This window comes from Aptenodytes forsteri, unplaced genomic scaffold, assembly GCF_000699145.1.
Source record: "Aptenodytes forsteri isolate BGI_AS27 unplaced genomic scaffold, ASM69914v1 Scaffold9, whole genome shotgun sequence".
NCBI lineage: Eukaryota > Metazoa > Chordata > Aves > Sphenisciformes > Spheniscidae > Aptenodytes > Aptenodytes forsteri.
In genome coordinates this window covers 697,538-714,241 of record NW_008796217.1, presented here as the reverse complement: position 1 = coordinate 714,241, position 16,704 = coordinate 697,538, and the positions used below count along the sequence as shown (strand labels likewise).

The 16,704-nt window shown below is 35.3% G+C and overlaps 1 protein-coding gene across 2 annotated transcripts in view; it reads left to right on the top strand.

The window, feature by feature from the left end:
* Positions 1 to 16,704, top strand: part of ANKRD28 (ankyrin repeat domain 28) — a 130,363-nt gene that overhangs the window by 97,126 nt on the left and 16,533 nt on the right. For both annotated transcript variants that reach the window (XM_019474480.1, XM_009288585.2), the window contains exons 9-17: positions 1,473 to 1,551; positions 2,007 to 2,121; positions 2,528 to 2,610; positions 5,089 to 5,152; positions 6,464 to 6,532; positions 8,130 to 8,270; positions 13,915 to 14,026; positions 14,701 to 14,727; positions 15,670 to 15,744. In XM_019474480.1, the coding sequence (XP_019330025.1) occupies positions 1,473 to 1,551; positions 2,007 to 2,121; positions 2,528 to 2,610; positions 5,089 to 5,152; positions 6,464 to 6,532; positions 8,130 to 8,270; positions 13,915 to 14,026; positions 14,701 to 14,727; positions 15,670 to 15,744 (765 nt within the window). The remainder of the gene's footprint in view (positions 1 to 1,472; positions 1,552 to 2,006; positions 2,122 to 2,527; positions 2,611 to 5,088; positions 5,153 to 6,463; positions 6,533 to 8,129; positions 8,271 to 13,914; positions 14,027 to 14,700; positions 14,728 to 15,669; positions 15,745 to 16,704) is intronic.

The window sequence follows — 16,704 nt, the reverse complement described above, 5'->3', positions numbered from 1 at the left end:
GCACATTGCTGGCTCATGTCCAGCTTTTCATCCACCAGTACCCCCAAGTCCTTCTTGGCAGGGCTGCTCTCAATCCCTTTGTTCCCCAGCCTGTATTGATACTGGGAGTTGGCCTGACCCAGGTGCAGGACCTTGCACCTGGCCTTGTTGAATCTGATGAGGTTCACATGGGCCCACTTCTCAGGCTTGTCCAGGTCCCTCTGGATGGCATCCCATCCCTCTGGCGTGTCAACCACTCCACTCAGTTTGGTGTCCTCTGCAAACTTGCTGAGGGTGCACTCGATCCCACTGTCTGTGTCATTGATGAAGATACTAAAGAGTACTGGTCCCAGTACAGACCCCTGCGGGACACCACTTGTCACCGATTTCCATCTGGCCATTGAGCCGTTGACCACTACCCTCTGGATGTGACCATCCAACCAATTTCTCATCCACCGAACAGTCCACCCATCAAATCCATACCTCTCCAGTTTAGAGAGAATGATGTTGTGAGGGACAGTCTCAAAGGCCTTACAGAAGTCCAGATAGATGACATCTGTTGCCCTTCCCTTGTCCACTGATGTAGTCACTCCATCGTAGAAGGCCACTAGGTTTGTCAGGCAGGACTTGCCCTTGGTGAAGCCATGCTGGCTGTCTCGAATCACCTCCCTGTCCTCCCTGTGCCTTAGCATAGCTTCCAGGAGGATCTGTTCCATGACCTTCCCAGGCACAGAGGTGAGACTGGCTGGCCTGTAGTTCCCTGGGTCTTCCTTTTTTCCATTTTTAAAAATGGGGGTTATGTTTCCCCTTTTCCAGTCAGTGGGAACTTCACTTTGAAATTGAAATTCCTTTATGCATTACTGTTAGCCCACTTGAAGGACATCTTTACTGGATGAATGACTAAGTGCACATTTGATATGTGTGTCAAACGTATAGTACCAATTATGGTTGAATAGTTATACCGTAGGATTACTTGTGGCTTATGATAAATTGCTTACAAATATAATTTTACAGAAATTTCCATGAAACACATGAGCTTTTTAATGTGTTGTCTTCTAATATAATGTGTAAACCTGTATAGTAAATACAGCTATTTTCTTTCAAGAAACAAACAATTTAAAGAAGCATTGTTTTGTTTCAAACTTGGGCAGGGGAAGAGTTGGATATAGGCTTGTTGCTGAAGTTCTGTACTGTTATCATCCTGTTGAGAGTGATTATCCTAAAGGCGTAAGTGTGAGTGAGTGGGCATCACTGAGTTGTCACTCACAGCTGGAAGAGTGATTAAGAGCAGCTCTTTTGAAAAGCTTGCCATGTCATGCTGACTTGTCACTGCCAGCATCTGTCTTGCAGACGTGCGTAGAAACAATTTAAAGGAAGGAGTGAAGGGGAGAGAAAAAAGTAAAATCATGTCCTTTTTTGGTTTTTTTGTCAGTTTTGGTGGATTACTATTACCGGCCATAAGTAAACACTGGGTTGTTTTTTTTCTTTTCCAGAGTAAAGATGGGAAAACACCTTTGCACATGACGGCGATCCATGGTAGATTTTCGAGATCTCAAACCATCATTCAAAATGGTAAAAAGGGGGAGGGAGTAGTTTTGTCATCAGCTTTCCAGTATTATGAATATTTTCCTCCTCTTATATTGATAACAATGTACTGAATTTTTTTTCATATCCAGTGTCCAGTAGTAGTTCAGTTAATGGTGGAGTCTGGCATATCTGCTTGTAAAGTTTGATAAGTTACATTGAAGAACCATTTATTTTTCAGAATGCAGGAAAATATATTAATTTCTCTTCCATAACCCAGGTTGCAGAAAGTTTGTCCCATGTGGTTACATAATAAAATGTTTCTCTCTATTTTGCTTATTATTAATACTAAATACCACTTAAAGCTGTATAGATTTTAAATCCAAAGTAGTCAGTCAGGGACAATTATTAACGTTGCTTAAATTATTATCAGTGCTGTTTTGCTAACAAAAGTATCTGTATGCCTACATATATTCTTACTTAGTAATTACTTTTTATTATAGGAGCTGAAATAGACTGTGAAGATAAGAACGGAAATACGCCTTTGCACATAGCAGCTAGATATGGCCATGAGCTATTAATCAACACTCTGATTACGAGTGGTGCTGACACTGCAAAGTAGGTAACTTTACTGACATGAATGCAAGCTGTGAGAGAATTTAGAAATGTATTTATTAGATTAACAAGACTAGTATGATTTTTTTTAATTCGTCTTCAACTTGAAATAAGAAATACTTTGTGCATTATCCTGTACTCAATACATTGCAATTTGTACAAAAAGAAATAGATTTTCCTCTCACATATTTGAAGTAAAAGCTCTGCAAGTTTTAATAGGCTGTTGCACTGACTTAATGAATCCTGCTAGCTTGTAAGAAAGTGTTTAATAAGTGAAGTTTTCCTAAGGCTCAGTATTCTAATTAGGTGGTTTGCTGAACCCACCATGCACGTGCACTTTGGCACACAATCATGTTTGTTTTATTTTAATTGTAATGAAACTGTGATACCTGATTATGGTGTATCTTAGGCGGGGTATACATGGGATGTTTCCTCTCCATTTGGCAGCATTAAGTGGATTTTCAGACTGCTGCAGAAAACTCCTCTCATCAGGTAGGATACTCTTTAAAACTCATGGCTGCTTTGTACTTCGTTTTTTATTCCATAGAATAGCTTTTAATTAAGTCTTAATTTAGTAATACATAAAAATCTGTACAGTTTACTAGTAGCCTGGGGTCAGTGCTTGTTTTTTTAATGGACAGTCCATAGTTAAAGTGAATGCGGACTTTTACAGAAGTAATTTTTTCAAAAAAAAAAATCATCTAAATTGAAATAATGCATCTGTAACTTTTTAAATGTTGTGTCTGTGCGTTTTAAGTTGGTCATAGAGGTGGGATGACTGGTTCAGACCATAATGCAATTTCAAGGAGAAAGACTAATGTTCTCTTAAATGACTTCTTGGAGCATCCCCCATTGCTCTTCCATATGATGTCTTTTAGCTTAATACACATCGGTCTATTCCTATCTATTCCTGTAGTGGGCACCTAATAGCTCTGAAGACTCTGTGGACTGCTACGTTAAGAAGCTGTTGCATTGGTGATTTATTGCTAATTAAATGCAACCCGAACTGTGCTTTGCTTTCATTGTTTGATTCCTCCCTGAAGTTGCGGAGGGTTGTAAGTTTATTACTTCCCTTGTTGTCCAGAGTCTGCTCTGGTGTGAATTCTGAGCTCTTTGAACCACTGCAATTCTGAGAAAGTAGATTAGTCTGAAGGATTGTGGAAGCTTCAGGAACAAAATAAGAATAACAACCTAAATGGTTCTACATTAATCTGAAGGCACTTCATATTTCTGAAAAAAGAAAAGTCGGGGGCAGAGGGTTGGGGAAAAGGAAGAGTAAGAAGTTGCTTCCCCAGATTTATACCGTCTGCTAGGGAAGCCTGGGAGAAGAACTAAAGGAGTATAACTAAAACGACCACCGGTAAGGCTTTTTATTTCACTGTCATGTCACAGACAAGCTTGCAAAGATTCACTCCAGGAAAGAACTGTCCTATAGTTGACTATATTTCAACTGGATGCGTTCAAAATGAGGAATACTCTGGCTCTTTCTCCTTTCTGCACATGGTGCTGTGCTGGCTGTGCCCTTACTGGAGATTCAGTATGGCAAAGGAATCTCTGCGGAAGACTTGCAAGTGGTTTCTGTGACTTTTACATGAGTTGAGCAAACTTGGATGTAAATCTAGCCTGGAGCAGATAAGGACTTGAAGAATATGTTCAGCCTTCAGACTGGAAAGACTAGATACTGCTAACAGCTTATTAGTACGTGCTCTTGGCATGAGCATTGGTATCTGCAGACTATGTGCCCTATTGGTTTCGGGAGGAAGAGTCTCATTTATGTAAATTAAGAATCTCTGATTTTTAAATTCCTTAATATTCATGTGCAGACCTTAAAAAAAAAAAAAAAAAAAAAAAAAAAAAATTAACATCATCAATCTGCCTTGTCCCAGTATTGAATGACATTTAAGTAGTTAGTGGTGTTAGACAAGCAACCTAGGGATGTGGAAAGGCATCAAACATTACTTTTCAAATCAGATTGGTAAGCTATCTTAAATTGTTTGCTGTATATCTCTGCCTATTGAAATGGGAGGAGAACGTAGTGGCACCTACAAAACCTATGTTTTGGGGGATATGGAGTAGGAAAACAGTCTTGAATAGTAGTGCTCTTGAATAACACATCCTGTGTTGTTCACTATTTATTGTTGTTGAACAATTCCTAAAAAGAAAAAAAAAATGCATTCCCAGGCAACAGTACCAAAACTGGAGATTTAATGAATAAGTTTTGTTACACAAGAGCAAGTCTCTTAGGAGAATACAGTAGTTTTCTCAAACCAAAAATGTAGCTTTGAAACCTGATTTAAATAGTAATCTTGTCAAAGTATATGGTTAGATATGGAATTGCACAGTTAAATTTTGTGATCTCACGTGAAGTTCCATAGTTCGCATATTATGGGAAGAGAAAACTACAATGTTCTCTAAAGGGCTGTTCTATAAGTAATTGCTATTTACAGCCTTCACTCCAGCTTAATAAAGTTCTTTCTCTGGGACTAAAGAGCTAAACTCAAAGATGAAATTTAAGTAGCTTCTGGATTTAGTAATGCTGACATCCCCCTCTTTATTTTAAAAAAAAAAAAAAAAACAAAAAAAAAAACAAAAAAAAAAACAAACTCTGCATAACTGATAATTTCTAGCATATTCTTAAATTTTCCTCTTACCTTCATATATTTTATATTCAATACTAAATTACATAGAAATATTAGCAGGCAAAAAGTATAGGAAATAATATAGCCTCTTGCCTCGGTGCAGCTAATTGCCTTTTACTTTATCCCTTTCAGTTTTACTTGAACGCCTGTTTTTCAAAATATTACAAATAGCAAGGATGTGTTTGAAATGAAGTAAATTTTCAGTGCTTAAGTGCTTTTTTTGCAAATAGCTGTTAAGTTTGCTTAGCAAGCATTTCTCTTAAGAGTAGATGAGAGCTGTTTTGTGAAAGGTGGTGTTACATAATTATTTTACAAAATACTTGATTTGTAGGTTTTGACATTGACACACCAGATGACTTTGGCAGGACTTGTCTTCATGCAGCTGCTGCTGGAGGGTATGTAAAAAAGCATTCATGCTTTCATATTTAGTATTCTTTTTTCAATTGCTGATCATTCCTGTTCTTTTTTTATTATTTCCTCTCTGTGCTTTTTGTGCCCTCTCCCCTTGGAATTTATGTAAGCATGAAAATAATTTCAAGATGGATTCTATCTACAAACAATAAAAATAAATTAAATATTGAGCTCAATAAGTAATTATTGGAGTACAGTGTCCAAGTATCATCAGCCTTACCTTAGGTTTATGCTTGGGGATGAACTGAATTTTATTTTAAATTCCCATGGATGATGATATAATTTTTAGAATTCACAGCATTCAAAGATGGCATACCCAGCTAAGATCACTGTAGGACATGAGGTGGAGAACAGCAACTTTGGGAAATATGTTTTTACCATATCCATAAACAAAAGATCAATCTAACTAAATTAAAAGCCATAATTAAATTCCAGAGTTTAGGTGGATGAAGTAGTCAGACCTACTTGCTCATCACTTGAGTTGTGATCCATATTGATTATTGTTATTGTATTGTAGGTTTTCTATAGCAGCTACTCAAAATTGCCTGGAAGAATTGGGTAATAAATTTCATGATACACTTTGTGGGACACAAGAACTCCATGATATTGATATTTTCATTTTTCTGTTTCAATGTTGTTCAAGTAATACTGTTAAGTAATCATTCTAAGTCAAAAGCTACTTGATATACATCCTTGTTGCAAATGATTAAGGTTAAAATGCTATCTTTTCATATAAAAACACATAATTTGTGACACATTCCCTCATTCATCTCCAGTTTAGGAAAGTTAATAAGATAGTGTTTAAACTATAAACAGTATTGTACATCTATTATAATGATCATATTGTATTGAAAATGAATTACACTAAAAAGTGAAATATTTATGTTGCAACTTATATTTGGCCTTAAAAAATATACATTGAAAACTTGCCTCTGTGCTGGAATCCTGGTAGTAAAAAGCATGTGACATGCAGGTGTTACTGTTCATTTGCTTTAAAGAATTGAAATTTCAATTAAATTAGGTCAATGTTTATGTGCTTTTATGCATGCCATTTGATATCAATAAAATTTCTATATATGGACTTGAAATAATTTGTATTCTTTCCTGGTTGGTCCTGCAATTATGAAATCTGGTTTACTTATAAAAATAATATTTATCAAAATTTTCATATGATAGTTTAGTTCAATTAGAAATAATGTATGAGATGTATATGCGTAGCAGTTCTGATATTTGCAGAGGCCAATATTAAGGAAATAAAATTTGCAATCACAAGTAACATTGCATTAATTTAATAGGAATTTGGAGTGCCTAAATCTTCTGCTAAATACTGGTGCAGACTTCAACAAAAAGGACAGATTTGGGAGGTAAGACATTCTAGATTTGTGTATTGGAAATAGCTGTTAAAAGTATTGCAGAAGTAGCATATTGCTAATGTGGGCAAGTCTGTGTGTTCCAGTTTAAATGTTTTTTAAGATACGATGTCTCTAATAAACTATGCTTCAGCATACGTTTTCAAAAGTTACAAACATATTTTGTTTATTGTGTTTTGTTAAGTAGGAATTTAGTCTTGTTTTTAAAGACTGAGTTCCATATTCAACTGTAATTTTTATGAGCCTTTTTTGCTTATAACATGGATCTAATGAATTTAAATTGCTCTCATCCAAGGACATCAGTGATGTTTTCCAAATAATGTATTAGTCAAACCTATAAAGCTGTTGCTATTTCTAAGCTTTTTTATTAAAAAATCCATTATTTTATTATAACTGCTTCACCTTTTTCCTTTCACTATATCCATCCCTTTCTGTTTCCATGTTCATGCTCTGAACTCTTTTGGAATGACATTTATTTCTATTTTTAGTATAGGATTATTTAAGTTTAGATGGCATGATCAGTACTTGTGTAAAATCTCATATCACATGATGGAAAGCATGATTTTCCAGGATGTGAACAGCAGGAGTAGGACTTGAGGAGGACGTTACGAATCCAAAGTTGTATTTTGCTTTAAATTCCACTTCCATTCTTTCCTGAGAAAGGAACAACTATCTGTCACAACTTTTGTCATTGAAAGTTGTTTTTTTGTCGGTTTGGTTTGGTTTTTGGTTTAATGTGCATGTTATATAGAGCAATTATTTCAGGAGAGGGAAAAGATTAAAATAGTTAAAAATGGAGAGAAATGGGGAAAAGTAATTTTGAGGGAGAGGGAAGAGGTAGCACACTTTAAAGTGCCTGATTGTCTCCTCAAAATTGAGGTATTTATAGTAGCAATCTCTCTTTAAAAATAGAAAATGGAATTCTGAGTCATCTTGCTGCTTTTGAAATTTTGTCTAAACTGGTTTATTTAGAGAATTGTTTATGTATTTGAAGCTGGAATAAGTTTCCTCTGAGATTATACATCAGTACTAATATTTCACAGTTTTGTTATAAGAAGACAAGGTATATTTTTAAGTTTTCTTTAACAATACCTCTACTATGTTAGTATAGTTAAAAATAAATAAATAATGCTTGCCTCTCTTAGACAAAATTCTGACCTGTTTGTCAAAAATATCTGCTTGTTAATTGTTGTATTTTATTTTGACCTAGTTTAGTTGCTATGCAGTTCTTATATTTGTCCATATTTTTCCATGTGGCTTGAAATTAGAAATACTATTTTTAGTTAATTAATGTAAACTTGATTTTCCTCTATATGTTTACACAAGAAAATTCATATAAAGCTTCCCTTAATACAAAGTTTGTACATATTTTGGCTGGCAAATAGATCCCCTAGATATTTTTCTGCATTATTAAATGGCCCGTGGAAAATGGCCCCATTCTTTAATATTGTAATGATGCATTCTTCACCACAAATACTTGTTAAAAAATGTAAGGAAGATTTAAGTTTCATTTTATTTTGCTTTTTCTGTCTCTCTAATATTATTTTGCTGTTATTTACCATTGTACTTTTTATTTAAATGTGTACTAAAGAACTCCACTCCATTATGCTGCTGCCAATTGTAATTATCAGTGCCTGTTTGCCCTTGTGGGATCTGGAGCTAGTGTGAATGACCTTGATGAGAGGGGTTGTACACCTCTGCACTATGCAGCTGCATCAGACACAGATGGAAAGTAAGTGGCGTGCTTTGTACTAAAGCCTTTCTCCTTAGAAACATTTGAGCTGTGAATTTCATGTTCAATGAAACAGATTTGCCAAATGCATTTTTTTATATTTTTAAAGATTAAACTTGGCAGTGGATTGTTCATTGTATATAAAATATTTTATGTAACAAATACTTCTGAGAAAAATGAACAATAGTAGAATGTATTGTAATTTCTTGGTTATGCCCTATAATGCAGATGTCCTAATTCAGGAATTCATTGGGAATAGAGTTTTTAATCCTACCTGCTGTGTAGTGGTTGAGTAAATATCGTTTGTGGGGGTGGTTATGACAGTTGTGAGCAGTAGGGTTATTTTGCTTTAAAATCAAATTCTGATGAAGGATGGTGCGTTTTATGGAGGGTTCTTAATGTTGCCCAAAAATCTGTGTAGTTAGTCAGAAATACACTGTAAAACTAGACTGTGAGTTACAGTAGGCCTACATCAGGATAGAAATTAACTCGACATTTCAGTATAAGATGCTTTATCCATTTGGTGTTCAGTTAAACTATTCATGTTTGGCATTACAACTCTCTCGTTAGTGTAAAATTTTGTCAAGTAGATACTCTTTTATTAATGAAATGCATCCAGAAACTTTCATAAATCCATAAATGTCTCTTGCATGTGTTTATTTTGTAACTAATGGTTATATTTAACATAGTTATTAATGACTTAAATGCTTACATGCAAAGCTTATATAGATAGCACAAAATTGATGAGGTTGCTTAAGCTGCAGACACTGTATATATTGAGGAGACTTGAGAAGAGTACCACTTGCATGTGCACACACTCACATACACAGGTCAAAACAAGCTGGTGTGCAGCATCGCATTTCAAATGCATACAGCGTGACACCTTCACTGGAAAAGAGTGCTGCTTAGTGCCAGATATCTTGTTTTAATACAGCACCTTTTAAAAGGTGAGGTAGCAATAGGAGCAAGGTGGCATATAACTTACAGATTGGGTTTTGAAGGATAAATAAAGAATACTTTCATGGCCATTTAACTAATATTTGAAGTACATGCCTTTTTTAAATAAAGCCAAATTTCAAAACAAAATTATCTGCCGCTTTTTAGGTACACTTTCAATTCCTGCTGGAGTTTGCTGAGATAATTTTACTTCAATTGCCCTCTTACAAGTTGAGCTAGGATTAATTTTAGCTTCACAGTTGCTCTGAAAACCTCCAAACTATAATGGTTCTTCAAATGACATCGTTTTGCCATCTGTCTTATAAAAGACACGAGCAAGAATGATGATGGCAATACTGCAGAGCTTTGGGAGATAACTCAAAGAATCGTCTCTGTAACCCACATGATATTGCCCTTCTGATTAACAGTTGGCTCTCTGGAAGACAGGCTGCAAAGCAGAATGGCCTGAGGAGAAGCTTTTTACATTGATGCAGCAAGATGATTAGCAACAGCTGGAAAACCAGTACTGCTCAGCTCATATTCAAAATAGGAATGAAGCTAAAAATGATTACTGAGTTGGAACATAAAGCCTGGGAAAAAAAAAATCAGGAAATGATCTATATAAAAATTCCAAAGATATTAAGTGCATTTTTATAGTCTTTGTTCAGACATCTTTAAAGACAGATTTTGGGGACAAGGATGTTTTTGTTGAAAATTCTTTTCCTGTTTGTTCCTGTTTGGAAATGTTTCTTTTGTATCTTTAGCAAATGCTTCTGATCTGGAACAAACACCACTAAGCCTCATTTTGACAAGACTAGACAGAGAAACATGATCACAGAATGAGATAAACAAAGCAGCATCTTACGGGAGAAAAAACACGCTTTTTCTATGTGAGAATTATTTAATAGACAGTACACCAATAAATAAATGGGAAATTTAACTTATCTGGGCTTTCAGAAAGTTTGATTAATCTCCTTTTAAAGAGGCCTGTTGAGGACAGTTAACTATGCAAAAGATGCTAAGTTAATCTCTTTCCTGGATGATAAGAAACAGCAAAAATAATTATCTGTTTTGCATTGGAAAGAATGGGTACTCAAGGATTTTTAGTAGACTTTGCTTCCTGCAGTGTATTCAGTGTATTGAGTTTTTGTGAGCACACAAATACAGAAAGTACACAAGTATAGAAGTTTAGATAGCCAAGGCCAGTGATGTTTAACGTTTATTAATGAGCCATGAATGTTAATACAAAATCATTGATTAAAATTAACAAAGAAAGTTAGACAATTGGACAAATAAAATGTAGGGACAGTAATTCTCACTCGATGGGACAAACTGACTTGTCTTTGGATTCTCAGAAATCTCATCCCATTTCAATTCAAATAAAAATGCAAGCACGGTTGCCATTAATGATATCCAGGCATTTGTTTACTAGGCAAATAAAACCCGAATTAGTTGGTTAAAAACATAGATATGCTTTTACAGGTAGCTTTTTATTAGATACGTTGAACTTGCAAGTTACTTACATCTTGTGTTACATATGTTATTCTTTAAAACTGGAGAATTTTTACCTTTTTCACTACCTACCTAAGTCCTTTTCTCCTTTATGCTGGACACAAAGTGGTGAAAGTGAGAGTGCATCTTGTCGCTCCTTTTCTTCTCAACTTTGTAATGAGACAGAGTACTTTGTAATTAGACACTTTCTTGTTCATAGTTTTTCCTGCAGCTTTTTGCCCCTTTCATCTTCACTCACCTGGTTTGTTACTTTCAACCTTTGTCTGGGATGGAAAATCAAATGTCAGGTCTTCACTTCAGCAAATCGCTGTTGTTGCACATGAGGTTATCGGGCCCTTGACCCAGTACAGCTGTCTTACTCATGTTGAAATGTGTTTCCATTTCATCACAGCTGGTATTGGATCTCATTCAGATGATGAACTTGCCTGGAGTCAGCAGATGGAACAGTGCCCTTCCTTGAAAGAACTTACGAAGAGTTCTGATAGTGCAGGGTCATGCTGTCTCCCCTCAGGAGATGGCTGCTTTTGTAAAATTTCTGTCTGTATTTCTCCAAGGTTTGAATGTTCTCCAGGGTTTTGAATGATCAAGTTTCTACTCTTAACAGCATTGATCAGCGGTCAGGTTAGGATTCCTGCTTCTCAAATCTAAACCTGTCGTATCCCACTGCAAGTTTTTCACATGACATCACAGCGTAGCCATATCATACAACTACAAATGTTGAAATTTGCTTTAACTTTCTACCAAACAATTTCCCATGAGATAAATGGAAACTAAAACCCTCATATTGTCAGTGTATCTAACTGGCCTGTTTGTCACTACTGATAATGGTAATCTGTGAGACCTTTAGATGAACTGTGCTAAAGAAGAACGATTCCAAGCTGGATCTGACAAGATAATATAATAGATTTTTTAGCTTCACATGCATTTTATTTGATAAAGGAGAAGTATTTCATAATCCCAGAGAGAAGAAGGGATGGTGATCTGTTGTACACTTCAGAAAACCATATGGCTTCACCAGCAAGTTCAGGGTCATGATGGTGACTAGCTATAAACATCTCTGCATTCCAAGGGCATGTCTCTGTGCTTCTTGATCTACAGAATTAGTCTTTCCAACTGTAATGTAAAGTATGTGTTGTGTACAAAGTAGCGTCACTTAAAGGTGGACTATTATCAATGCAAGGTTCTCCTGTCTGGATTTGCCACAGGAACAACAAATAGTCCTAAACCAACAGTTGTAACAACCCATTTTAGAAGGACTGGAACGTCACTCTCCCTTGCTGGACGTCTGCCTGATGAAGTGGCCATACAGAGATTGGGCGTCTTTAGACTTTCACCTCCCAGATTTTGTTTAGCTCTAGTTCAGTCTTTAGAAAGCCCTTCTATTGCAGGATATGTTCCAAGTCATAAGCGAGATGATTGCATTTGAATGTACAACTACTACCTCAGTGATGTCTTACCTGTGTTTTAGTCACAGAGCAGCACGTAGCTTTGCAGTATACTTCACAAGACTTACAAATCTCACTCCTCTCTGGGATTGATGTTCCCCTAGCTGCTTGGTGGTCCTTTCCTGAATGGTCAGGTGTCCTTCAGTGGTGAGAAGACCCACCCATTCCATTCTTTATTTTGCTCTATCATAACAGATGATACTTTATAGGCAGAGAGCGCTTGTGAAAATAGTGGATATCTCGGTGCAAAAGGACCAACCGTTTCATATCAGTGTTCTTGAGCTCAGAGCTGTGTAGAACACATGCAGAGCTTTCTGGTCTTCTCTTCAAAAATATTGTGCCCAGGTCTCAACAGACAATCTAATCACAATGTGCAATGTTGACAAGTGGGATGTCATGAAGTCTTTTTTCCCCCTGCTGGAAGCAAATGATCCAGTCATTCAGTATACTAGCAGATGGTTTTGAATCAATTCAGCTTTGATGAACCCAGACTGGGAGATCAGATCCAAGGATCTGAAGTACCAGATGTTCTGTTCTCAAGTCAGGTAGTCTTATGATTTAGATGCAGTCTTGGTTCTGTTATCAGGTAAAATGGTATGTGCAGTTTCTTAGATCCTGAAGGTTCTGCTTAAGGTAGGACATGAGGAGACTTTTCATAATCCTAACTGTTTGAGCAAACTGAGACAAATTAAGTACCAGAATCATCTTAATCTGTCAAAAAGGAATCTAAAATCTCTCCTCCTTTCCTATTCTATTAATTCAGAACTTTAGAGGCTCTGTACAATCTTGATCTTGCTCAGTGTCTATGTGGATGTTTGGGGGCTCTTATTACAGTCTCATGAATACATTTGCAAAATAACCTGATGTTAATCTGGGACTGTTTGTTTCTCACCAGTCTTCATCCTGTTATCTTGAAGCTGAGATTGTTATGTGTCAGGTAGTTCAGTCCAGATCAATTTACCTCTTTGTTCTCTGGTGGCTACTGCTTCAGAGTTCTCATTCTCATTATTTGTAGGCTTTGCAAAATGTTGCTGAAATGATAAACATAAAATTATGAATAAGTAGGGTTATTGGTGGAATAGTTTAGTGTGCATGCATGGAGTCTCTTAAAAACAGAAAAACAGGGAGAGGGAGCTGACTTTAATATCCTATTTTTCATCCTCCTGGCCGAGTGTCTGTGGTTGAAACTGCTGATCATGTTCTGCCTTATAACTTTGTGTAAGGAGTGGTAGGATATAAGTATGCCAACAACTAAGTGTGTTTACTATATTTAAAAAAAAAAAAATCAATACATTAGTGTCTGGTAGTGGAAGTGTATGTGTGTGTGACTCTTGGATACATCCCATGAAGAACTCAGCTATTGGTTCTCTTCCTTCTGTATTAAGTATAGAAGAATGTACTGATACAGAAAAACATACAAAAATACTAATAATTTATATTAAGAAAGGTAACTGTAGTTGTATTAGCTAGGAGGAAAATAGCCATGAAATAGTAGTTTTAACCAAGTGAGATAATTCAGAGGATGCAGGAAGTCTGCAGGGAAGGAGTCTCAAATTTTGGAAGCTTTGTGATTGACCTTAACACTCGGTGTAATGACTTAGGTGTTCTCTAGTCCTAGCCAATATTGTATATTAAATCAATGTTCCTGTGTGCTGTATTCTATTTTCCAATTGAATTGGAACAATTTATCACTTAGTGTAAAGTTGAAATTCAACATTTAGATATATGGTTGCATATGTCAATTTAAATAGGTGCCTGGAATACTTGCTAAGAAATGATGCCAATCCGGGGATCCGAGACAAACAAGGATACAATGCAGTTCATTATTCAGCTGCTTATGGTCATCGCTTTTGTCTTGAATTGGTAAGAAAACGTATCATAGATGAAAGCTGTAACAGCTGCTCTTACAGAGCGTGATGCAGAGGCTAGGGGATTTCCTCCGCCTTGGTTCTTCATCTGTAAGCTAGGTCGACAGTGTTTTTCAGCCCCTGAAGGGGGCTGAAATATCCTCACATATTTATTGTGAGGATAAATATTTAAGCACTTGGTACTCTTAAAATAGGGGCAAGGTGAGGAGCTAAGATGGTAGATACTGGCTTAAAAAGATAATACATTCTGAGATGAAGAGATAACTGGTTGAGGATGTGGGATATTAGTTTTGTTTCTTAACTTAGAATACACTGCTAAATCTTTTTCCTGATGGCTGAAATAAAATAACCACAGGTTATCCCACTGAGAAGTGTTAAGAAATTTCACAAATGTCATCTGAAGGAGCAAATCAAAATGTAGGAAAAACCTGTAAAGTAAGGGTGCCTTTTAAAATAGTTCATGTAGTTACAGTAACTAACGGCCACGTAATAGAATTTTAGATAATAAAGCCGTGGGTAGTTTTTTATTAATCCCTTTGCAAAAATGTGTGTGTTATTTGATATGCTAATTTTATCTTCTCTGTGTTATACAACTTAGTATTTTTATACAAATTATACTTTTATATTCAAGTGTATTCAAACACGAATTCTGAATGTTTCTAATTGCAGATTGCAAGTGAAACGCCTCTAGATGTTGTAAGTGTATTATTTCTCACTGTTAAAGTACTACTGTACAGCAAAAGGGAACATGTAATTTTAAAAATACTGCTTAATTTTAGACTTATCCAACCATTTCTTCAATGCACAGATGTATTACTTATTTTCAATTGCAATTTAGATTTAATTGCAATTCAGAATTTTAAAATAGAACATAATTTTTAAGCGGTTTTTTTTTTTCACTTAAGTATTTGTATGACCATGTTATAAAATTGTGATAATGAAAACTTAGTGATCTGAATGTATCTGGTGTTCTTCAAACACTTCGAATGTTTTAATTCTACTAGTGTACTAAATTAAATATGGTCTTGAAAAAGACCCAGAATTAAATTTTCAGAACACATCTGAAAGTAACAAATAAAAATGTATACACATAGATATTTTAATCCTGTTTTATAACGCATGTGCCTTTTTTTGAGTCCATTTCTCCTCTTTGGGAAATGTTTTTCTGTTCTGAGAAATCAATCCTGCCTTCTGGCTTTTCATATTGTTTTCTTGCTGACTTTTCACCTAATCTAAATGCTTACTTGTTTGGTTGGGTTTTTTTTCCTACTACAGCTGTTGTCGCCTGTCCTTGTCTTCCCTTTGTATGCATTTCATCTATATTATTTCATATGGCTGCTTCAGAAAAAAAATAATTTTAGATTAGTTTCTGATTTAATTATTGCATTGTTATGCAAAATTAAACAACTGTGCTTGGGAGACGAATATGGGGGAGGGGTTGCAGTCATTGCAATTCAAACTTTTTAAATGTTGAAGGAGATCTAGAATGCCTAAGGAAACTGTAATCCTATATTATTCTTCCTATTTTTCTTCCTTCGTTTTTCAATCTGTGTATAGTGGAAACTGTAGCAATTATTGCTGAATGTTTTTAAAGATGAGAGGGTTTTGCACTCATTCTGACTTTCTCTCTCTGCTAAGCTAATGGAAACATCAGGTACTGACATGCTGAATGATTCAGACAACAGAGCACCTATAAGTCCACTGCATTTAGCTGTAAGTATTTCATTCTGTAGTGATGATAGCTTATCTGATTGCAAACAGTTGTTGACATAGGTTTATTCATTCAGTATTTTTTTAAAATAGGTCAATAACAATAAATGAAACGCAAAAAAACATACATAATATTCCTGAATGAGCTGTACAGGGCGATTTTTGCGTTTCACTTGAAACTTGCTTCATGGAACAGCTTTCATTTCTTCTAATTAAGATTTATGTTATAATTTATAGTAATGAAACTTTTAGAAGACTTGTTCTATAAGTAATGATGACTTTTTTTATCATCATCATTGTTTTACCCTTATCATTGTTTAGTATGAGAAATGTTTGTCTTTAATACTTTAAGATAGATTTGCACTGAGAAATGTTTGTCTTTAATACTTTAAGAAAGATTTGAAAAAAGAGTAGTGTAGTAGAGGACCTGATGAAACTGTCTATACAAATATACTCAAAATACAGAGTAACTAGCTCAATATGTAGCTTTCATCTTTTCACTGGACTTCGAGCAATTGAAAAACCACAATGTACTTTTTGAAAATAGCCTAAGTCTCATGCAGTACATACATATATATATGTGGCCAAAGTAAAAAGTAATCTTTAATACTGGTAAATGAAAGCAGTTAGAAGAGACTGTTCCTGGAAATGAGTTTTGTCTGGGGGCAGAGGTTTTATATCCATAAGTATACATTTAAAACTTACTATGGAAACTGTAAAACCATAGTGGTAGATGTTTATTTTAATTACTAATTTTTACGCTTTGTCTTGACACATACCTACAAAGTATTCTCTATGCTATTTTTTTATTCTTGTATATCCATTCTGATCTCTTAACTGTTTCATCCCCTAAGTCCCTTCTGTTTTACCAGTTACGTTAACTGTAGCTATTTGTACTGTATTCTTTTTACTTACAAATTTTACTGGCTTTTTCTTTTTTAAATATTTTATTTAAAAAACTAA